We start from the raw sequence: 25,705 nt of genomic DNA, 5'->3' as shown, positions 1-25,705 counted from the left end.
CTTAAATTTGGCTCATTAGAGTCACCTGGGGGAGCTTTAAAACCTACCAAGGGCTGGGTCTCACTCCATGTGATTCTGGTTTAATTGGCTTTAGGTATAGCCTGGGCATAAGGGGCTTGTAGAAAACTGTTGGACAATTCTAATTGCCATGGATGTTATGCCATGGTATCTGCATTCTGCACAGCCTCTCTATTGGGGCTTTTTCTGGAGACAATTTATCTTTGCCCTCCCTTATGGGAACTAATATACTCTACCTTTCTCAATTTTAGTGACTTCCCACTCTTAAAGAATAAAATTTGGCCAATAATATTACCTTACTTGTTTTAAATTTCTATACGTTTGACATCTGACACCATTATTTCTATTTCTCATTCTCTTCTTCCCATGATTGTCCTGGCTTCCCCAAAGCCAGCATTTCCTGGGTCTCTGTCAGCAAACATTTCCCATCCCAATACACATCGCCAAAACAATATGTGTCCATTTGTATATCTGAGTCTACAGCAAGTTAAAACATTTTCTATTGTGCCACAGGATTAAAAAAATGTGTCTAGTTCCGCAAGGTCCTATGTTTATCTATTATATTTATGATGCCATATAGTATTTTGAGTAGTGTTTAGATAGAAGAGAAAGTAAATATCCTCTGGTGTATGAGTAAGCCCCATATTGCTTGCTGAGTCTCAAAGTATCTAGTCCTTTGCTTTTGAGGAAATAATCAAGACAAAGGTTTTTATTGATAAACTCCTACACTATACCTTTCTTATATTTTAAAATATGGTATGTGGTTTGAACCACAAATATTCATTCCTATGAAAAGTTCACAGGAAATTAATAGAAATTAGAAGAATGCTACTACATTTTCTGAGGCCCTGAACAGGGAGCACACCCTCGCTTTATGGTTAAGTTAGCTCTTGTTCTACTTTCCAACAGCTTAAAAATGTCATTTTACTTCTTTAGTTTCAGAAGTCTTACGTAAAAGACTTTGCGTGGTTGTTGGATGGATGAATGGAGTCCATCAGCTTCTTCTAAAATTCATAAAGCCCATTTCCCTTGGGCCCATGTCTCAAAAAGTAAATGAAATATGACTTCTGTACAAGAGCCACATTAAATATCACTTTTGACAAGCTGTCACATTAAGTTGTTACATGGGCTACTAACATAAATGTTGAAGCGAATAATTTCTACTTCTCGGTGCTGAAAGTCTTCCTAGGTACCCTCAATGTGAAAGCATGAAATATTTGCCTTTACATGAAGAAAAATGGCTTGGGTATGTGGAAAATACTGAATGGTAGCACTTCTCTTTTAGTTAAAGAGATTTAGGACGGTAAAAAGCTCAGTTATCGCTTCCAAATGAGGAGGGAGCTCTAAAGTCTGATGCGAGACGATGTTCAGCAGCGCAGCCTCCCTTAGCACCCTGTTGGCGGTGGCGAAGCACTGCCGGGTGCCCCATCCATCACCAGTTCCAATTCACTCACAAGGAGCTAGTGGGGGTGATTGTGAATCTCAATCAAATAAATGCTATGGACTTCAGTTTCTGAACGTTTCCATCTGGCTTAATAACACAAGAAGGAATAACAATCTAGTCTCCATATACTACAACAATAGTCTGCCTGGCACTATACTCTCCTGCCTTGTGTTTGCTTTCACAGAGTGATAGTTTCCAAGGTATGAACCCAACAGTGGGACAATAAAAGTAGATCCATTCAATAATTCAACAAATATTAATTGACCATTTTCTATGTGTCAGACATTGTTTCAGATTCTGGAAATAAGACAGTGAACAACTCAGCTGAAAATCCCTGCCATTATGAGGCTTATCATATAGTGGAAGGGGATCTGAAATAGTATGTTTTGTACCCACTGATGCTACAGGTCATAATGGAAGTTTCTACAGGCAGGAATATTTACACTAAGACAGGCTTAGGTGAGGGTTACGAGAAACTCAAGCAGTGTGAGAACTCCAAATCACTAAACTGAAAAGGGATCCTAGAATCGTGTTTTTTCTATCTGGGTTGATGACCATGTTTAGGGGGCTGATCTAATGGCATGCTTCCAAAAGTGTCAATTCTCAGTAAGGATTGGTTTGTCTAGGAGAGTGGGGGTCTTTCTTCCAATAACAGGATTCAGGCTTAATAAAAGAAATGACAAGAAGTTGGTTTGGAAGCAATCCGGAGGCCAGACCTGGGCCCTCTTCCTAGTATGACACTAGAAAGATAACATGGAAGGAAGAAGCAGGTCAGAACACCTCTCTGATGCCTAGGAGTCAATCCAGAAGCTGCAGGTTCACAGTACACCCAGGTACTCTGGACCTCCTGCTCAGGAACAGGACCACTTTCAAACAACAGGTATGAGTGTTGAAGTGATGTGGGCCTGAATTTGAATCTCAGCTCCACCTCTTAGTACCTTTGAGAACTTGTTTCTTATCAGTTCTCGTTATATCCCCGAGACTTGTTTACCTCATCTGTAAAATGAGAGTAATAATACTTATCTCACAGTTTGGGAGAATTAAGAGAAATGTCTTGCCAGATGAAAGAGTCTTAGCAGATTGTCAGGGGGCAGTCAGGGAGGTGGGACTGCGGTCCTCAATCAGGTATCCAGAGTACATGCTGAGTCCAATGCCTCTTGTAGCTGAGGGTCATATTCCAGGGAGTACTGACAAGGGAATGAGCAGTAGTGAAGCCAAATTTAAGGTTATCTCTTGTTTAAAAGTATTGCTATTAGTCCTGCTTCTATCCTTCTTCAAGAGTATAGTCTTCGGCTGGAGATAGATTCTGGTCCAGCTCCATTATTTACTAGCTGTGGGAACTTGAGCAAGTAACCGAAACTCTGTTGGCCTTGATTTTCTCACATTTTCCAATTATGTAAGCTTTTTACATCTATGTTCATAAGTAAAATGGTTTATGGTTACTATGTCCTTGAATAATTTTGGCATCAATAATAAACTAGTTTCATAAAATAAGTGGGGGAGCTTTCCTTTTTGTCACTTCTCATAAGGTAAGTATTGCTATACCTTGAAAGACTGGCAAAACTTGCCTCTAAAACCATCTTGCAGTTTTTTTAAGAGAGGTTATTTGACTACTGAATGAATTTATTTAATATAATAATTCTATTCAGGTGCTTGAAATATTTGTCTTTGATAATTTATATTTTTCCCAGAAAGCTATCCTTTTTTTCTAAATTTTAAAATTTAGTACCATCGAATTGTTAACATAATTATATTATGATTTATAAAGCTTGTGCTGTTTTCAACTTATCATTTACTTGTATTTTTTCTCTCATTTGTCAAATCAGTACTGCAAGAGATTTCTCTGGCATTTGTTTTGTTAACTCTATAGTGTTCCTTTGTTTTCTGTTTTGTTTATTTCTGCTTGCCCTGTTTAGATTCATCCTCTGCCCTCTTTGTATATATCCTGAAGCTACTTTTCTAATTTATTGAGTTGAATATGTAGTTTATTAATTTTTATTGTTGTTATTATCCATTTCATATATACAAAAATATTTACAATATAAGTGAAGGCAATAAATAACAATAATACATACACCTATCTATCCGTGACTCAGTCTTAGAAAATATTTCCATCCTTTGTATATTCTTTCCTTGCTTTCTTTCTCCTTCCAGACTTCAAAGATTTTATATCTATTATTTCCTTGCTTTTTTTTTTTTACCACACTTGTATGTTGTAATTTAATTTCTTTTTTCTCTTTTCTAACATATGCATTCAAAGCTATTCATTTTCCTCTCAGCACACTTTAGCTGCATCATATGCTTTTTGATATATAGTGCTTTCATTGTTGTTAGATATAATCATTTCATAAATGATCCAATGATTAGTATTTTGACTCACCCATTATTTAGAAAATATTTTCTTTAATCTTCAAAAGATAAGTCATATGAGCTTTATTTTTGTTTCTGCATTGTGCTCAGGACATGGACTTATTCAGTCTTTAGTATTTAATTGAGGGTTGATTTGTGGCTTAGTACATAATCAATTTTGCAGATATCCATGTGAGCTTTTTCTCTTGGGTACTTAAGTTTCAGGACTTCTATATTCCTGAAAAATTGTTTCTTTCAACTTTTGCTAATTATCTTATTGGTCTCTTAAATGCTTTATCCTTAAAATATATTCTATGTGATATTAATACAGCTACACTAGATTGATTAGGTCAACATTTCCTTGATAGAACGTTTTCTAGGACTTTCTTGTTTTTTTAAAGTTTGGCACCTGAGCTAACAACTGTTACCAATCTTCTTCTCCTTTTTTTTTTTTTTTTTTTTGTTTCTCTCCCCAAATCCCCCCGGTACATAGTTGTATATGTTAGTTGTGGGTCCTTCTAGTCGTGGCATGTGGGATGCTGTCTCAACATGGCCTGGTGAGCGGTGCCATGTCCGCACCCAGGATCCGAACCTGTGAAACCCTGGGCCACCAAAGTGCAGCGCGCAAGCTTAACCACTCAGCCACGGGGCTGGCCCCTCTAGGACTTTCTTTAAATTTTAATGTGGCTTTATGTGTATCTCATAAAAAGCGCATAGCTTAATTTTAAAATTCAGTCTGAGATTTTCTCTTTTTATAGGTGAATTCAATCAACTTACATTTATAATAATATGTTTGTGCTTAGTTCTTTTACTTTTAAAAATTCACTGCCTCTTTTTTTTTTACTTTATTGCCTTTCCAAGCTTCTTTTGTATAGATTGAGTTGTTTTTATTTTCCCTCTTCTCCATCAAATAGACTAAAATTATCTATACTGTTTCTTTTAATATCGTGACTGTATTTCTTAAATGTTTGATAAAAATATTTTATTTTTAAAATTTTAAAGTTAGTCAATAATTCTCTCTCTCGAAAACCAGAAAGATCTGAAAATGCTTAGGCTGTCATTACCACCCTCAATACCCACATTAGGTAGAAGGAAAGTCAAAATCTCACATCTGAAAATGGTGTGAAAACCCCAGCTTTCCAGGCCATGGAATTTAACTGGATTCCAAACACATCCCTTGGGTTTCCACAGAATCAGCTTTTGTAATTCTGGCATTAAGTTTCTTTCTTTCTTTTTTTTTCAGGCACCTGGGGAATCTTTCTTTTGGGCTCTTCTACATATTAAAATATTTTTTCCAACACTTCTCTAGTAGGCTATATCAACTTAGCAGCCATGTCACCAGATCAGTTTTCCAATATGTAAAATGATATATTAATATTTCCAGAGGGTTGCAGGGGAAATCAAGTGAGATCACAAACAGAAAGCACTTCAGTCTTTTTGGACACTTATGTATATGGTAAATGCTAGTTATTATTTTTATTATTAATTACTTTTACCACACAACTTTCCATGGCTCCATGATTGGCTTTGCTTGGTTAGACAAGAAGACAGTAGGATGGGTTTCCTTTAAGGAGGATGGTCTCCTTTTTCTCTCTCTTCCGTTTGCAGTATCCTAACCCTTCTTCCTACTCTTTCATGACCTCTGTAGAAGATTTATAAAACTTGCTCTCTACCCCAAGTGGTAAAAATTAAAACTTCCACATTAAAATAACTAAAGTTTCCCCCAGTAAAGGAATTCACGTGTTTGGCCTCTTACATTTAATAAATTACTCATCTCACACCACCTCCATTATTTATGTATACATTTTCACTGGAAGTTGGAATTGGAGAAAAAGTATACAGTACATGACAATCTATCTGAATCAGATCATGTTGCATGTGATAACAGACAGCATATCCTATGTTGTACTCTCCTTGAGTTATTGAATCATTCACTTTATCATTGTTTTGTCCTCTTTATTTGGACTCACCCCATAAGTTACTTAGGTCAATGATAATCAGTATCTCTTATAAAATGATACAAGTAAAAACAAATTACTTGCAGTCTTCCACGGATAGGCACATAACTTTTAGTCTCTGTTTGCACTTTCTGCCACAAAACAAAATTTACCTGAGTAATTTTATCTTCTACAGCCAATCTTACGTGATGATTATTCTGATGAGTAAATCAGCCCTGAAATTGTGTCTGTTTTTATACTCAGGAACTTAATCTACTGTTGTTCTGCCTTCATGTTTATAACAAATTTCAAAGGTCACTTTGTACCTAATCTTTGCTCTGCAAATCCTTCTGATGTTTTTGTCCAGAAATAGTAAAATGATACCTACAGGACAGCAAATAGATTTTTTTTTCTAAAAAGCACGCCTCAAGTACTTGAAAAATGCTTCAAAACAAGAAGCATATTTTTTCTCAAAATTACCAAAATGTGGTTTATTTTTTAGTATAGGAAAGAAATGGTTTACATAATGCCATGAGGGAAACCCACAGGATGAGGAGGAAACTAGAACTTCATTAGGGAGAAAGAGAAAAGGTATATGGCAAATGGAGGCAGACAAGCTTTGTTCCTGTTAGATGTATTAGCAGTTGGTAGATTCGGATATTGATGGTCTAAAAACACTAGTCATTGTTGTTGGCAGGAGGCCTGATTGCTTTATTTCTTGAACTCACTTTAATTTCCTCATATAGTTACGAATATAAAAGGCAATTCATTTCTTTCCAGTGTCCTAATTGTTCAAAAAGTGATGTATTAGGGCAACTCACTTTAAATTCCAGTTTCTTGGAGCAGAAATTTTTGACAAAATATTTGTCTAGAATACGAGCATCCTCTCCTTTGTAGTCTGTAGCTTGTACTTGGCTGCAAAGTCTTATCAGAATAAAAGCATTTCTTACCCTCATTTCTACAGGTTAAAACAATGTCTACACACAATAATAAGTGCCTTCTTTTCTAGAATCACTTCAGTAATGTAAAAATAATGTTTATTGGGGTTTTTTTTCTTATTGTGGAAGTCTTACATCTTGTCTATAAATAGAAAAAACCAGTGGAAGAACACGCATCAAACCATGCCTAAATTTGAAAAATCAAGTAACTTACTTTTTGTTTTTGTGCTTTCTTGGTTTATAAATTATTTTTACGATGAGCATGCGTTTTATTATAATCAGAAAATACATACATTTTAGAAAATAATATGTTTGTTGTAGAAGATTTGAAAAGTTTAGAAGTATTTAAAATAGATTAACAGCAAGCCCCCCAAACTGCTGAATCCACCATGCCCTTGGGTCCTAATCTCATAATTCGGATTTTGCTTGTTCTTGAGACCACCCTCTCCTAGGCTTTACCCAGGCCAGAGACCCTCTCTTGTTACCATGCCCAGTCCCATCCTTGCATTTCAGCTAGGATCCTATTAGCTGTACCTAATCTTTCTACCTATTCTAAGTGCTAAATTAAAAGAAAAATTTTCTCTTCCCTTTAATCCAGCTCCTATTGATGAGTTACAGACTTTCATTTCCCATGGTCTATGGCTAATGTTAGAATTTCCCCTTGTTTTTTCTGTGCTGCTTTCAGTCAATGGCCCTCATCCTATCTTTTTGCCTAATTCCACAAAAATTCCAACACTCTCTGTCCTTCATATATTCTGGTTTGATCTGGTCTCATTTTGCTGCTAAGAAAGCACCTTTTTTCCCCAAGAGGCAGCATTCCCCTGAGATGTAAGAATTCCCTTTTATGAGATGTACTTTTACATGCTTTCCCTAGCTGTTCATTTCTTGAATTTCTAAACTGACCATCACTTCATCTTATGCTTTGCTGGAGTAAGAAATGTTTTCACATCATTTATTTTAGAGTAATTTTCAGCTTTGATAAACACATGCTCGTGTCCCAAAATCAAGAGTGAAAAGACTTATCGTATCATTTCCCTGAGACTGGGCATATATACCTTCCAGTGAATTACCCAATGTTTTTCTCTAGCTTCTATAGCTTTTAAATGTTGAAATTTATTTTAATGTCTCATTCAATTAATTTTCAATGTTCTGTCTAGTAAATTTTCCATATTTCTTATTTCTTTTAAATTAGCTTCACTCTCTTTTTTCATGAAATGGATCATGGCTGTTTAACCAAACCAAACCAAACATTTCAATGAAATCCTTTCAGCTGTCTATTCAGAACTATTTTTTATTTGTTTTCCTACATCCTGTTTAATTTTTTAGCAAGTTTTCCTTATACGTATTACTTGTCTAGCCTAAGGATTTTGAGGACTGACTATATACCACTTGAATTCAATGAAAAGAAAAAATGGACATAGGGGTTTAGATAACACGTACTAATCATTTACTTAATCCTAAGATATATGCATAAATTCATGTTCAAAAACAACCCCTTGCCCATCTCTTTTTTTGAAGTTCATATGTATTTCTCACTTTTCTTGCGTTCAGTAGCAGACTGTTTTCTATCCCCAACTAGTGTTTCATTGAGTTGGAATTGTTATTTTTCCCCTACTAAGACAAACAACAAATTACCTGATATGATTGCAAATATAACTAAGACATTCCCTGCTTATTTTTTTTGCTAAACCTAAAATGCTATATTAAACACACACACACACACACACACACACCATAAGCCCCACAGCCCAGCTTGAACAGGAAACTGTCTATGGACAGCTGATGGAAAAATCTGTTATGCCAAGAATAATTCAATTCATTTTAATGATATTGAAGATACCCACTTTGCTAGGCAGTAAAGGGGAAGGAAAGATGAATAATACATGCTCCTGAAAAGAACTAAAAAGAACTCTTAATAGTTCTTTGCAAGACAAGACATCTTCATTATGCAATGAAGCCAAGAGATTTGCTTTGCTCAGGCTATCTTTATTGAAAAGTAATGGATCCAGTTGTTCTGTCTGTAAAAACCCCACCTGGGTAATTCCCATATTTGACCATAGTGCTGCTCTATAGATCACTCAAAGTGATCAGGTTTGACTAGACCCTCCTGTAGTGGCACAGCTGGATTTGACTATTGAAAAGTTAAAAAAAAAAAAGTTAATAATGCTTAACTCTCTGGCAGGGAACCTCCCAGGACCATTACCAAACATATTCTGGGAAAATACATAGTAAGGAGAATGTACTAGTAAAGGGAAATATGCTGTTACTATACTGTGGAATTAAAAATGAAATGGAAAGTTGGCCATTGCAACACTGTGGGAAGATATTCTGAAAGGAGATTTAAGGATGATTAATGTAAAATATAAACACTTCCCTTCCAGCATTACTTATTAGCTAGGATCTTACAGGATTTATGTAAATATGCATTCATTATGCATCAGGGAGTTGTGTGAAATTATCTGTCAATGTAACCTCAGTGAGTGCTAGTCTTTCTCTCAGGAAGTCACCTGCATAGTGGGAGATGAGAAGCATAGGGAAGGACTCATCCAGACAAGACTCTTTTCTGTTAGTCTATGGTTGTTTCTTAAAAATCCACTACCAATACTAATACTTAGTATTTATGCAGTGTTTTGAAGTCTATGGGATACTTTTGTTATCATCATATAATTTGACCTTCAAAATAATACTGTAGATAGTAGAAGAGGAAAGTGAGACTCAGAGACCTTAAATTTCTCTGTAAATAACAAGACCCATAAGTACAAAACATAGATCTGTTTCACAAAAAAATGTGTTGCACCCCTATTACGTGCCAGAGACAATGATAGGCACTGTTTAGGCACTAAGGAGAGAAATATGGCAGGCAGTTCCTGCATAAGGAAGTCCATTTTAAATGCCATGTGATTGGACCTATGCTAAGGAACTCAGATCTCCTGGCTACTCTTTCAGTGGAATTTTCCACCCCACCAATGGCTTGTCATTAGAAAGTCATTCTGTGTGCTATTAAAAATTATCACCCATTAAAATATAAATCACCATGCCACTTTTAACCTTTATCTGCCACCAGGGCATTCTTATGAATTAGTTGATGAGCTCCTTCCTATGGGATAGGTAATGAAAGCAGTCCCCTGCAGAAAGAATTGTACAAGAAGCATGCTTTGGGCCTGGGGAGAGTTAAAGTGTCAAGGAGGGTACAGAACTAGGGAAAAGAGGCCTGGATAGGATACAAAAGAGGGGTGGGGATGTTTCTAGAGGGTTAGGGTCAGCACTGAAAATACTTTCCATCTACTTCACGGTTTTGCCAAGAACCAACTCAGACCAAGGATGGTAATATAAATTCATTTTTTAAAATTGTTTCCAGAGCACCTATCTCAAGCCAAAGACTAGGATAGCCTCTGAGGATTGATATAGCTTTGAGGAAGGTGTTTATCATCCTTTGCCTCTTGGAGTTTACAGTATAGCAGGGACATAGACATTATCAAGTAATCAGAGCTGTACACTGCTATGGAAGAAGCTTGCACAATAGTGGAGGCCAGTCCAATCTGGAAGATTAGGGAGTTCTTTGTATTCCAGTAATTGAACTGGGCCCTAGAACACTGAGAGAACAACAAGCAAGCTGAATTATTGTGCTTACTGTCAACACTTAAATCAGTAATCAAGAGACTCTCTCAAAATAACATTTTCAGGGAAAAATGATAAAATGATTTGCTTTATGTTGAAATGCTTCAAATCCACTGACTTGGCTTATGTTGGTAACTTCTCTCATCTTCACAGAAAATACATGTCTTCAAGAAGACCTTGCAGGCTTTGATCTACCCCATGTCCTCCACCACCCCACACAATTTTGAGGTCTGGACAGCTACAACACCTACCTACTGTTACGAGTGTGAAGGGCTCCTGTGGGGCATTGCCCGGCAAGGCATGAAGTGTTTGGAGTGTGGAGTGAAGTGCCATGAAAAGTGCCAGGATCTCCTAAATGCTGACTGTTTGCAGAGTGAGTACTAGGTTAGGCTAAAGAAGTGGGTATGCAGAGCCTGCCTTATCCTATATGTTTTCAGGTTAGACCTCTTCAACTCTTACTGGTTTTCAACAAATCCTACCGACTCCCTGCTACCGCTACACAAAGATACGCATGCTGTCCATCAAGTCATATCGTTAATTATACATTCCTACAGTGTTGAACTTAACACTTGCAGATTCCTCAGAATGAGTACCTGGACTGCAATTGCACTCTCATCTAGTAGAAAACTTCAAAGTGACTTCCAATCTGTTTTCTCACTTTCGTCTCATAATAGCCCCATGTGTAAGTGGGAATATGTAAAGTCATGTTCCCCACACGGGAGCTAAGGTACACCCCTGTGATTACAGCAAGTGGAATTCTTTTCCAAGTCTATTCTGTACCTGCCTGAAGGAGCCATATACTTCTACAGCCCCTGCCTTGGAATTGGGAGGTATCGTGTTTGAATGTCACAGACAAATCTAACTTACCAGATATGTGACATTGGCAAGGTTTGTAAGTTATCAGGGCTTCATTTTCCTTAACCAAACAAATAGGAATAATAAAATTTACCCCGAGTGTTATTGGGAAGACTAAATGAAATAGTCTCTGCTAAGACTTTGGTGCATAATAGATGCTCAAGGAATATTAATGGCCTCCCCATCTGGTCACACTTCTGAATAGGTACACGTCACTTTGACCTTTATGACAAGTTCTCTTAAATTTTCCATTTCCAAAAAAATCCTTTATGCTGGTACTTTGATTAGGTCCAAAAATGTCAAAACACCACACTCCAAAAAACATACTGTTGACTTTCACCGCTGCATTTATCTGGTTGTGTCTGCTGACCTTAAATTACTACAAAACATTGACAAAGTAATCCTTTTAAACATGGATTTTTTGTTTGCAGATAACTTTTTTCACATTTAAATATTGTCCCCTCTGCTTATTATTTATATGAATGCAATCAATATGAGGTGCATGGGTTGCCTAAAATTGAAGGGGGAGAGAAAAATATCAAAATAAAGATTAAATCAGAAATCCTGTCCCAGCTGGCTTTAAGTCACACACATTCTACAGTTTTCTCTATCTGATTGGTATTTTCCCTACACAATCAGTTCAGATTGAGGCTGTTAATAGTAATGAATGCATTTTAAAAAATCAAAATATCCAGTATACCTTCTTTGAAAAATAAAATGCATATTTAGGAATAACTGCTTAAAAGGAAGGGGGATTGACCCAATATTACTCAGCCAATTTACTTGCAAAATCTCGTAATCTAATTAAAATTCAGTTCACTTGTTTAAAAAATGAATTGTAAAGAGGCATGTTAAGGAATAAGCATATTAGGTCAGCGACATTTGAGAAAACAGGAAAAATATTGCCATCTAGAATCAAATGGCTTGAATCCCTTAAAGAAAAAAATGATGCAGCTCACATCTAAGAAATGTGCTCATTCTTCTTTCAGTCTTTTAGAGGAGAGGCCACCCATTCATTAAACTTTAGAAACATTTTCGTAATCTATTTCCATTTCTTAAGACAGCATGTATTATTTGATATTGGTTGAATAAATCAGGCAATTTTTCATTGAGGTTATTCATTAACATGCACATGTAAATTAGAAGAATAAAAAATAGTGCAGAAAAATGAAGACGAAGATGTAGATCTATCAAGATGTAAATGAAGATGCCCAAGAAGAGGGGCATCTTTAATGATACCTCCTTACTTTTTCCTTAAAATCTGCACTCACATGGAACAGAAAGAGGTTTTGGAAGTATATCAATCCAACCTCACCTATTCCGCAATAACTCTCAATAACATTTGAAATTCTCCCTACAGAATGAGTGAGATTTCCTTAAGAAAATATTTTTATTGCTTTTAGCAAGAAATTTGCAATGGTGGCAACTTGTGCAAAATACTTTCATGTATGCCAATACTGGAAGAAAAGGAGAGAATAGAAAATTAAGAGAAGTCAAAGCTGAAAGCTATTGCTAATAGTGCCTCCTGAAAATGTAAAGATATTCTGTGATTTCCTTCTCAAAATGATGATTCAATCTCTATTTAAACACCTCCAGGGAAAATTTCACACCTTGGCAAGTAGCTTAATTCACCATTAGAATATTCTAGCTTATACGTCAAAATTTGAACCAAGGCCTGCCTCCTGGTGAGTTCTATTCTTTAAGCCAAATCTTACCTCTGGAGAAAAGATTTAATAAATTGACTTCTATTGTATGTGACAGTCTTTCAAATACTTGAAAATAGTAGTCTTTCTCAAGTCTGAGCATCTAGAACCCTTATTATTTTGCTAATCCTTTTCTGAAGATATGCAGTCTATTAACACAAGACGCACACACACACACACAGAATAAAACAAAAGACAAAAAAATACATGTGGTCTGACCATGACTCATGCAAAAGAGAGAGTGTTTAAAGTTACTTCAAATCGATTTGAGTTTGGTATTTCATTCCCATCAAGTTTTGGGTCTGTAACTTATATACTTGCACTTGAGTGAAATTAGACCAGGTGATTATAAGACCCCGTTCACTGCTTCAGTACTTCCTTGAAGGCTCAGAGATGCCTGAAAATGCCAAGCAAGTTCCCCAAACAGCCTCATCTCAGCTCTTGTGTAACTGAGTTTACTTGGTGGTGGTTCCCTCACTTTACTGCCTTCCTGACCCAAGGCTGACAGACATTTAGAGTGGGAGACAGAAACAGGAGACCAATGGGAAACAGAAAGATCAATCTCTGAGAAAAGAGAACTGATTTATCCTTCTCCTCTCAGTTCCAGTGGCAGTAGCCAGGGACCACCTGCCTTTTCTTTAATTAACTCAATTGTGCCCTGTTATTTTTTAAAAAAGGCATTTCATTCTTTTCTGGAAACAGCGTTTGGTGGTAGAAGAATTGAATTGTAGCTAATGAAGGAGCAGTTTGTGCCTCTGAATGATAATATAACCCACAAGGAACTTGCCATGACAGTTATGGTGGCAGTTTTAAACTAGTGAAAAGCAAAAAACTGTGTGTTGGCTGGGATGAGATTGTATGCAGAGTGAGACATATGTAGAAGAGAGATCATATGTAAAGTATTTTCTCTGATTATCTTTTCCAAGTAGAAAACAGACAACTTCAGAAATTGGAAAAAATATGCAAATAATCATGGTCCCTAACCCAACTGGCCTGTACGTCCTTATACATCTCCAAAGAAGGAATCCCAGAGTCCCACTGAATAAACATTCTGCCAACTTTTAGTTCCTAACTACAAATTTCAAGTACCTGCATAAGAACAGAAAGTATTTCACCAAAAGTTCAGGAAAGTAGCATCTTATGAGATGTGTTCTTTTGTTCTGTGTGTTTCCCACTGACATTATGTTAAGCTTGTGTGTCCTCATTATTAGCCATTGCAAATTTATAACATTAACAAAATCTGGCTAGTGTGCTCCTGTCTGCAAACTAGATATTGATTCTCTTTATTTTATCTTCATGTTACCACACTTTGCAACTGTAATGTCTTAAGATGGTCAGTTATTTGTATAATGAACAGCTACCATGGATGAGAGCTTTATTCTGGGCTTTCAGAGCTCAAAAGAAAGTAATGAATGTTGTCCATGGACTCAAACGTATTTTCTAAAACTTAGATGAATAGATGTGAACACGTATCTTGGAAACTTTTGACATTCTACTCTTTCAACAGCAACTATGAAAAATGTGCTTATGTAATGAGTACTCAGGAAGCTTTGAAGTAATATTCTGTGTATCCATTGCTATAGGGTGGAGACCATAGTCTTTATTTCCCCAGAACCACAGATGTTTAGGGGGGTGTTTGAGAACAGAGTTGGAGAACCCAATCTACTGATTTTACTGAGTTCAGGCAATATATTATCTTGTAAAAAAGAATGAAGTAGATATTATAAGTAGCATTAGAATCCAGGTCTCTCAACACCCAGCCTGGTGTTCTCTCCTAATTTATAAAGAAATATACAAAGTTGACTCTAAGGGAAAAAAACGGAAAGTTGTTGAATTTTATTTTTTGTACTTTTCCACTTTCCTATATACTACCGCTGTCTTTTAGACATTCTATGCTGACCAGACCGTGGCTTCACAGAGCTTCCCATCATGATGACTCCTCAAGTCCTGTCCTCTATGGCCAACCCACCAAGGTTGGGGTATACAAAAATCACAACATACTTATTGCATTGACTTTTCAACAACACTAAGGGGGAAATGATTTGATGAGTCAATGTGGGTAAAAGTGGAATCAATGGTTAAGTTACTTTAATACAATGGTCAATTTCTTAGCCCAAAGAAATCAACTAATAACAGAGCATTTTCAGGTCTTGGGTAGGCTTCTGTAAGGGGGTCAAAAAGAGTGAGTGTGCCTTACATAATGTCACAGAGGTAGTCAATATAACACAAGCAATGGATAGCTATATATCTCTATCTTTATATTTCATAGTCCTCAGCTACTTGAGAAAGATCTGTTTCTAATCCTGCCACCACTAGAATTTTTCAAAACCTCTCTGAGCATCATTTTCCACGTATGTGAAAAGAGTTAATAATACTTATCCATGCCCTCTAGCTAAAGACCACCAGGAACACACCTGCAGTTTTAAAAGTTCAGTTTATTACCCATTGCTGCAAAGGAGAATGCATACCAGAGTAAACCATAAGGTGTTTCAGTAAGAGGGTGTTAGAAAGCAGAGGTTTGCTCTGAATCGACTGTTGTCTGGAAGTGAGGACAATTCCGTGTATGTTAAAAAATCTTATCTGAAGGAGAGCAAACTGGAGTGAGACTAATAGCTGTATTTAGTAAAGAAACAGTGGTCACTCACAATAGTTAGGAAAGCGTAAGTTTAGTATTTTGTGGTTTGTACAGTGACCTTGTTTTCATCCGTGCTTAGACAAAATTATGAAGTGGTGTCGTTTGTCTCACTTCAACATTATTCCAGAATGACCATGTGTGAGAGGTGCCTGTGAGCTTGCTCACGTCCATCAAGAGAATGACATGGCTTAGCTGTGAGTGCCAGGCCGACTTCCAACAACACTGTGAACTAGTTGTAAATGTCAGCCAAGTTTCTCTCAGAGGCTATTTAAGAAAAGAGAAATAGAAAGAAATCTTGTGTTTAATTTTTTCTTTTCGTTTTTTTTGAAAAGGACATGGAGAAATCTCTGTAACTAAAAGTAATAAGAACAAAAAGATCTTTCCTCCCGCCCTCCTCCCTTGTCTTCTTCTTTTTTTCTTTACATAGAAAAACTATTTTTTGAAGTTGAGCACTTCTTTTTTTTTTACAATTAATTTGTTCCCCTAATCCGTATAAATAGTTTTTGATTCTGCAATGATTGGGAAATCTCAAGAAAGTGAGTATCTAGATAACGTTCGTGAGATGTAGTAGCTTTGACAGATAATTGCGAGAGTGCATTCTTGATTTTTTTCTTCTTTTAATATGCAAATCTTTCCAAACTTGTTCTAAAAATTTGCATTTACCAATAATGGGATGATTGAATATGGCGGGGGTGGTATAGGTGGAGGAGGAGGAAGGGTGGATCTTTTTCTGTTTGTTTTTGAACCCAAGCTCACTGACAGTGAAGTCACTTTATAGAAGGTAGCAATTATTTGAAAGGGGGCTACCTGCTCACATTCTCTCACTGTCAGAGATGGGCTGCCTACAGCAGTGGGAGATGATGCTGTGCTAGATCTGTGCTCCTCTAATTATCCTTCTGTTAAACGTCAGTCCTTTGTTGTTTGTGAGAAATCATGTAGAGTGTGTGCTTTGATTTTACAAGAAAGGGGAGGCGGCTGGCTTCAAGACTGGGGGAGTTGCAGGTCTGCTCCTTGAAAAGATTGAAGGCATGTTCAAAGAGGAGGGTTAAGATTGTCTTGGACATAAAGCAGCTAAAGGGAAAGGGTAGCAATTGCCAAACACGTGCCAACTACATGATTTCATGGGAAAGAAAACAGAGAGGCACCAAAAGCAGGCCCACCCACATGATTTTACTGGGAAAGAAAAGAAAAGCAATCAAGTTTCTCATGGTAGAGACTGCTAGAGAGAGAAATGCCTCAGTATCAGACTGTCTGCAAGCTTTCCATGCATGATAACCACCTACCTCCTCTGGGTTCACCAGCCTCAAATCCAGGTAAAGATTTACAGATGTGAAAAATAGAAATAACCGTTTCTGCCAGCTTCTTTGAACTCTATTTTCTTTTATCTTCAAGCACCTCACTGGCTGCCATCTAACAAATAACTATAGAGCATTTAGCATGTGGCAGAGCTTGGGTGTGGCACTGTCCATGGGAGAATTTTCAAAAAGTTGCTGCACACGTCAAGTAATCATGAAGCTCAAAAACACTAAAATTCCTTGTTAATACGAAATTCTTTAATACATGCTTATATCTTCAGCTTTTGACATTCTGAAATCCCTATACTTGTTCAGTCATTGGTATTGAAACTATATGCATTATCATTTAATCCTTACTATGACCCTGTCAAAGAAGACACTATTATTTCCTTTTGTTTATAAGATGAGAAGACTGAAGCTTACAGAGATAAAGTAACTAGTCCGATTTCAAATGGTTAGTAAGTAGCAAATCAGGATTCACACACAAGACTGTCTCCTTCTATACCCAAAGCATCATGAGCTACTGCGCTCTTTTGCCTTATTTAAAAGTGATTTTCTTGTTGTATTTCTTCCATTTATATTTGGATTTATGCCCTTGCTTTATGCTGACTATTAAGTGCACGAGGTATATAGGCCAACCAAATTCTGCTTTCTAATGATGGGCACACAGCCTTTGTTTTCTGAAAATTCCAAACCTGAAGCCAAGAGCCAGGTGTATTTTGTCTTATCATAAGATGTATTCCACAGCATGTCTATTATTTTACACTGAATTTATTCTTGTTTCTTCCAGGATCATGGCCTTAGGGCCAGAGTGTGCAAGAAGTTCCGAATACATTAAATTAAACCCAGAGCCAAATTAAATAGTCAAATCTAGTAATCATTTTATTAACTGAGCATGTAGGATATTCAGGTAGCCATATCATGATTGATAAATATTCAAGAATTTTGTGAAGCAGTTGCTTGAAATCAGCCATTTCAGGAGTATTTACACCACAGAAATCTAATGCTACAAATCAGGTTTTGTTGTTGTCGGTTGTTTTTTCTGTAGGGGAAGACAGAAAATGTGATCACTGAGTTTAGAAAGCCTCTATTGTTGTTAAGGAAGAGAGAAGATCATATGCTGAGAATGGGGGGTAATGGGGGTGCGGTAGGAGACCTGAAAGAGTAGAAATGTTTGGAACAGCTGTTGAGAAAAATAGGAAAGAGAAGAGACTGAGACCAAGGGAGAATATTGCAGTTGTCATATAGAAAGAGGTAATTATTTGAAAGAAAGGCTAAAATTATAAATCGCCATGTAAAGGTGGCGAAACTGGGAATTTCACATGAAACATATATATAGTGGGTAATAAATAGAAATTAAAGAAAAAGTAAGGGTTCTAATTAATTGACTGTCCTGTTAAATTGCATAGAAGGGAACCCTGTGAGATAAATTTGCCTTGTTTAAGGTTGAATTCTCTTGCAGTTTTGTTGTGCATAATTGTATTGTCTCGTCTGTCAATTAAGTGTTTTTAAAAGTACCAATGATGTTTCCATTTGGATAATGTATTACACTTTATGGAGTGCTTTCACTGCACATTTCTCTTTTGACCTCATTTACTGTTGATCTCTGGTTGACGTACTGCTGTATTTCAGTGAACCTACTAGAATTTCTACCACATACTTTGAAGGAAAACTCATATAAATGCAAATTTAAGTTTATCTTTGATGACTGAGATAAACAAAATAAGCCTGAAGCAAAATTTAAAAAACTCAAAGTGCTAGGAATACATGACAAATTGCAACTATTTAAGAAATAGTTTCATTAGAAAAATAAGATATGTGGTGTTGATAAACAATAGGGCAATGGAAAGTACTTGTAGATCAGTGACAAAAGTTAATTATGAATTAGTCTCTGTCTCTCCAAACTAAACAGATCTAAGTTGAATCCTTCTCTTCAGATGAAAAACTGTTAACAGTAGAACTTTTAAAAAGCTACATGTTTTTTTCTAAATAATAGATAAAAGGCTTAAACATAAGCCTCTGTTAACCTGCTCTACCCAGATTGGGGATTTCAGTTTTGGGGTCCGTCTATTGTCTGTATGTATTAGAGAAGATACTCTACTCCAACATTGAAAGCGTTGATGAAAGATTTCAAAGTTAATTGTCAAGCTTTCTTAATTACTTCTTTAAAAGGATTCAAGAGGTAGTCATTAAGTACAGAGATTTGATTCCTTTGGATGAAAAATCTCTTGACATTCTAGCTTTGAATTTAGTAATTATTGCTTGAATGATGAGCACTGTTATATGGGTGGTGGTCAACTGGCTCTTCCTGAATTTGGAAAAATAATCCAAAATATATTCAACTCTCCAGAACTTTAACATTTTTTCCTAGAACCTTTGGGGGCGTGAATAGTTACAATAATAATACTTGTTTATAAATTTGGGGGAGAGTCACATTTTTATGGCATTTCTAACCCTTTGAACATTCTTAGGAAAACCCTCACAAACCAAACTTCTGGGGCACTTTGAATCTTGCAGTTAACTTTTTCAAGCCACTACTGTCCTTTTCTTTAGAGAATATTCTAATACTTGAAATAAAATGTGCCTATTGGGTAGTTGTAACTATTTAGTCTAGCCTAAGTTAGTTTTGCATTGTAAGAATTATGCACTTTGGAGTGAAGCCATTATTGATAAATTACAAACATGCTTAATTGCTTAAAAGTGTATAATTTACAAATTTGTATCTGTTCTAGGGCTTGTTTTAACAGATGACTAGGGCATTTAAAATGTCCTTTCAAATTACCTTAAATGGATGCATTAATTTTTAGTATTCTTTTTTCAAATGTGGTTTAAGTCCTCAAAGATATTTTAAAAACTTGTAAAGACAGGAAATCTGCTCTTTCTACCATCAGAATATTCATTTCTTTTAGCTTCCTCTAATTACACCTTGATTACTATGAATGTATTTCTTCCACTTTAGAAAACAAAAGTTATACTTTCAAATAAATGAAGATTTTCACTAAATTACTCCTGTCAAATTGTATATGAATTTATTATAATAAAAGTTAATAATTGACCTTTCCTCTTTCATCTTAGCTTCTATACTTAAATTGGGCTTAACATACAAAGATTAGATTCAAAGAACATTACTGAGGCTATCCTTTGTGGCAGATAAATTATTCCATTTAATCTCTAAACATTTTATGATATAATAGTATGCCTCTTTCAGAAATATAATATTTCAAACAATTATTATACAATTTGGGCAATACTTGCAGTTACATAGATGAAAACTAAAACAATTACTAGCTTGAACACACGTCTTTTTATTTTTTTCACTATATCTCAATTGCTCTTGGGCCAAAAACTTCTTGGTTTCAGCAGTTACAGTTCTTGCAGACACTGGTGCATCGGCTTTTGCTTTCTCACTTCAAGTTCACTAAGGAACCATGAGAGTTGCGATCACTGGTCACTGTTTACTTGCATAATATTGGGCAACCTAGAGTTTACACAAAGCATTGAGAATACCTGGCTGGTAGTTGGAAAAGGTAAGGGACTCAAAAATGGACTTTTTGAAATTCTTCACTGCCAGAAGGATTTGTATTATAAATAAAAATGCCCAGAACATTGACACCAATCATAAAAAACAATGCCTTAGAAATCAAAAAGGTTTTGAGTAGAAAATAAGAATTCAGCCTGTTCAAAACTGTGGCCATATCATAGAATGAGAGTTCAAGTCTGGGGTCCATCAAGTACCTTACAGATCATGTAGCCCAGTGATTTCCAAATCCTTTTTAAACAGCAGAACCACTTTCTTTCCAAGTAAAATCTTACCCTATACATACTTCAATATATAACAAATAGCAGTGGTATTTATTATACAAGAAAAACTTAAGCATTTAATTGCAATAAATTCCATCAATAAAGATAATTAGGCACTTTGGATGACCACAAGTATTTGAAATATTGATTTTTGAGTGACATTTGTCATATATATCCAATCTACTTCTCATTTTTGTTTTGGTTACCCATTGAGTAAATATGTGTGGTGTATAACACATTTGCTTGTGTGTGTTAGTTTTGTTGTTTTTGAAAATTTAAACCAAATAATTGCACAACTCCTGGTTTAATCCAAAAATACAACTGAAAAAAACAGGGATCATGGAGGTCCATTTACTGGTCAATAACACAAGGCCCGGTTGTTCTGAATCTCAGTGTAGGGCTTGTTCTAATATTTTCTGAAAAAGCCACTCTGACTCCCCAGAATGAAAGCATTCATTCATTCTCATATTCCTTCTTTTACTCTCTCTCTTAGGCCTTCAAAAAGTGACTTCATGTACATTTACATCACCATTGATTTTTCCATTATAGGAGCAGCAGAAAAGAGTTCTAGGCATGGTGCCGAAGACAAGACTCAGACCATTATTACAGCTATGAAAGAAAGAATGAAGATCAGGGAGAAAAACAGACCAGAGGTGTTTGAAGTAATTCAGGAAATCTTTCAAATTTCTAAAGAAGATTTTGTGCAGTACACAAAGGCGGCCAAACAGAGTGTACTGGATGGGACATCTAAATGGTCAGCAAAAATAACTATTACAGGTAAAAATAAGTCCCCCTTAAAATTTTTGTTCCACATTGAGATTTTTATATGTCTTAGAAATCACTACCAATAATAATTATAGGTAAAATAAATAGAATTTTTCAATCTTGTCAATATTGACAAGAAGCTTTGTTGGTACTTCAAATTTCTAAAATATATACTAGATAATTGAAGTAATTTCAGTCTGTGTCTTATTCTAATCAAAAGCTCTTCCAGAGGAAGGAAGTTCTGTTTTACAATACACTCATCAATACCCCACAGTTTACAAGAGATTATCTTTGTTGCTGCCTGCTACTGATAAATTACAAGAGTAGCCAATAGTCTCTTCAGAAGAGTTGGTTTCTCTTAATGAGAAAATGAGTGTCATTTTACTTACTACTGGATCAATATCTCTCATTAATTTGATCCTTGAGTCAAGGCAATTTGAGCTTAGTAGTGTCTTATAATTTGAACTTCTAAAGTTGCTTGTGACATTAACAGCAAGTGCATAAGTATTATGTCAATGTCTACCAAGCCTCTTAACTTACTCATATCATACTTACAAGGTAAAATAAAGACGCTTCTTTTACTAGGTTGAGTTGATTAATACTGACAGCAAACTAATAAATAAACAAATTTTAAATCACAGCCTTTTGAATTACGTTGGATAACTTTTAGCGTATTGTATGTGCATCCTCATTTCTCTATTTGTGTATACAGTAATGTGAATATAGCCAATATCTATGTGCATGTCTACGTATTTAGCCCCTAATCATTACAGGCAACAGCAAATATTAGTCAAAGGAAGGTTTCAATGTTCAGTGTGTTTGTTCTTTTATTAATTATTTTTGAAAGTTTTGTTGCTTATGAAATGAAAACAATGGGGATGTATCTGCAAACCCAGGGGACAAAGCGATAGAAAATGTTTCCTTCATTACCGTTTTTTGTTCCTGAGGAAATCTTTATGTTAAAATGTTTATTTTGGTTTATTTTAGTGGTTTCTGCACAAGGCTTGCAGGCAAAAGACAAAACAGGGTCAAGTGACCCCTATGTGACAGTTCAAGTTGGAAAGAACAAAAGAAGGACTAAAACCATTTTTGGAAACTTAAATCCAGTATGGGATGAGAAGTTTTATTTGTAAGTATATAATGTGAAACTATTACAAATATTTAAGAATTTGAGAATAAATTTGACCAGCATGCAAAATATACAAGCAATAATTATCTCATATTTTAATAGTATCTATGCAGAAATCACAAAAAAGTAAAATTAATCAACTCACTTAATACTTATAATATTTATTATTTATTCTTTATGTTGGGAAGCAAGTGGATAAAAAGAATATTTCAAACAAAAAAAGGTGGCACAGGTTGGGTGACTTTGCAGGAGAAAAGAAAAGATTACAAGATGATCTATAACTTGGGTAAACCCAACATAACCAGGAATTTACAGGCTTGATTCAGCAATATCTTGACATCTGAAGATTTATGAGTAAAGACAATAGAGAGACTTTGGGCATTACCTGGCATATCACACCTTCCCCAGCCTATCCTGGTGAAGTGGTTGATGATAACTTTTGCAACCTCTCATTTTCCGTGAGGTCATTTATTTTTAAACCTCCTATGTCTTGCATCAAACAACAAGAAATCATTTTTCTGTCAAGAGTTCTTTGCTTTCTACCAATCCTTTTTGGAGAGACTTAAAATGACTTCAAATTAGCATTTGGTAGAAAGGAAAATCCCTACCAGAGTTTAAAGGCAGTCCTTTCTGTTTCCTTCTCTCTTTGCTATTGGTTTAAACATAGATCTTGTTGACATGCTAAGTAAGCAAACCCAACACATACAGCTTGTTTGGAAATGTGGGCAATTGTGTGTAAGAAATATAGTGTGTATATATGGACTGATAAAGGGAGTGTTAAGAAAGAGATTTGGAAAATCAGTTGGGGCCAAATAAGAGAGGGTATCATAGAATGAGTTAAGGGATTTGGATGGTTTCTCCTTCGGACTGATGGAAGAAACTATTTTAATATTCTTTTGTTTGTTTAGAGGAGAAAATAAATCAACTGATAGCAATATATTCAAGTTCTTAAAACCATCAAGTAAAATGAATAAAGCAGGACAAGGGCAACAAAGGGGATGGAGAGCGACCGTGGCAATCTTGAGAGCAAGTGACTGTTGGAAAAGAGGCAGCTTCCACTGCCTTGCTGTTTATGCAGATACAATGCAGCTAGAGCTTCCAGTTTCTCAGGAGAAGCTGGAAATTCAAAAGTTTACAAACAGTTTTGTTGAAGTAAAATTGACAAAACATGAAGTTTACATATTTAAAGTGTACAATTTGTGAAGTTTTGACATATGTTTTCCTCCATGAAACCATTACTACAGACAAGATAATGAACAATCATATCCATCACCCCAAAAAGGTTCTTCATGCCCCAGTGAAGCCATCCCTCCTAACCTCCCAACGTCAAGGCCATCACTGATCTGCTTTATGGTGCTGTAGGAGATGTTTCATTTTGCATTTTATAGAATCTTATATAAATAGATCATACAGTATGCTTTCTTCTTTTTTGTGGTTCCATTCATTCAGCATAATTATTTTGAGATATATCCATGTTGTTGGGTTCAGCAATAGTTCATTTGTTTTATTGCTAGGTAGCATTTTATTGTATTAAAATATCACAGTTTGTTTATGCATTCACCTTTTGATAAACATTTGGTTTAATTCTAGCTTTTAGCTATTAAAAATAAAGCAGTTAGGTGGAGCCAGCCCCATGGTCGAGTGGTTAAATTTCCGCACACTCTGCATCAGCAGCTCCAGGTTTGCAGGTTCGGATCCTGGGTGAGGACCTACTCCACTCATCAGCCATGCTGTGGAGGCATCCCACTTACAAAATAGAGGAAGATTGGCGCAGATGTTAGCTCAGGGCAAATCTTCCTCACACACACACACAAAATCAATTTAAAAAAGCAGTTAGGAACACGTATATAAATATTTGTATGGACATATGTTTACATTTCTCTTGAAAAAATACTGATGGGTGGCATAACTGGAATATATATAAGGAATAGGTTTAACTCTTAACACTCTTTTTCCCAAGTGGTTGTACCATTTTACATTTCCTCCACCAATGTATGGAAGTTCCAGTTCATACACATCTTTCCAACCCTTGGTAAGGCCAGTCTTTAAAATTTTAGCTGTTTGAATATGTGTGTAGTGATATAGTGATTTTATTTTGTATTTCTCTAACGGCTGATGATTTCAAGCATCTTTTCACATGCCAACCATGTATCTTCCTTAGTTAAGTGTCTGTTCAAATATTTTGCCCATTTTTATTGTTTTTGTATACATTTTATAGTTTTATGTTTTACATTAAGTCTATGATACATTTTGAGGTAATTTTTTAATGTGGCGTAAGTTATAGACCTAAGTTCAATATTTTGCAGATGGATATTTAATGGTTTCTGTGCCGTTTTTTGAAAGCACTATCCTTTCTTTACTAAATTGCTTTTGCACCTTTAATAAAAATGTGGGGGCCGGCCCCATGGCCAAGACGTTAAGTTCGTGTGCTCCGCTCTGGCAGCCCAGGGTTTTGCCGGTTCGAGTCCTGGGTGGGGACATGGTACCACTCGTTAGGTCGTGCCGGGGCTACATCCCACATGCCGCGACTGGAAGGGCTCACAGCTGAAAATACACAACTATGTACTGGGGGGCTTTGGAGAAAAAAAGGAAAGATAAAATCTTTAAAAAAAAGTATGTAGATGTATTTCTGGATTATTTATTCTATTCCATTGATCTAAATTTATCATCTGTATGCCACTACCACACAGTCTTGATTACTATAGATTTACTTTATGATAATTCAAAGTCAGGCAGTGTTAGTCTTTCAACTTTTTTTCAATTATTTTATCTATTTTAGAACTTCTGAATTATTTCTATATGAACTTTAAAATCAACTTTTCATTTTCTCACAAAAAATAAAAAGCCTGATATAATTTTGATTGCCTTATTGCCTGGGCTAAGATCCAGTATTTGCCAAGTAGCAGTGATAAAAGCAGACATCCTGGCCTTGCTCCCATTCTTAGATGGAACACATTCCTTTCTTGATTAACTATGATATTAGCTGTAGGTTTACTGTAGATGCCATTTATCCAGTTGAAGGCTATCTTCTATTTCCAGTATGCTGAGAGTTTTGATCAGAAATGGATGTTATATTTGTCTAATGCTTTTGTTGCATCTATTGATATGAACATATGATTCTGAATGTCATTTTTAAAAACTTTCCTCTGAAGATATTTTCCTGTTGTCTTTGTGGTTGCATTGTTTTCTTGTTTTCAGTGAGAAATCTGTTGTTGTTC

General features: G+C 35.8%; 1 protein-coding gene across 6 annotated transcripts in view; it reads left to right on the top strand.

Moving 5' to 3' along the window:
• Positions 1-25,705, top strand: part of UNC13C (unc-13 homolog C) — a 557,967-nt gene that overhangs the window by 208,512 nt on the left and 323,750 nt on the right. For all 6 annotated transcript variants that reach the window (XM_070236389.1, XM_070236405.1, XM_070236396.1 and 3 more), the window contains 3 exons: positions 10,458-10,677; positions 21,143-21,370; positions 22,346-22,487. In XM_070236389.1, coding sequence (XP_070092490.1) covers positions 10,458-10,677; positions 21,143-21,370; positions 22,346-22,487 — 590 coding nt within the window. The remainder of the gene's footprint in view (positions 1-10,457; positions 10,678-21,142; positions 21,371-22,345; positions 22,488-25,705) is intronic.

Source organism: Equus caballus, chromosome 1 (assembly GCF_041296265.1).
Source record: "Equus caballus isolate H_3958 breed thoroughbred chromosome 1, TB-T2T, whole genome shotgun sequence".
Taxonomy (NCBI): Eukaryota; Metazoa; Chordata; class Mammalia; order Perissodactyla; family Equidae; genus Equus; species Equus caballus.
Note: the sequence above shows the minus strand (reverse complement) of the source record. Positions and strands in the feature narration are given on the sequence as shown.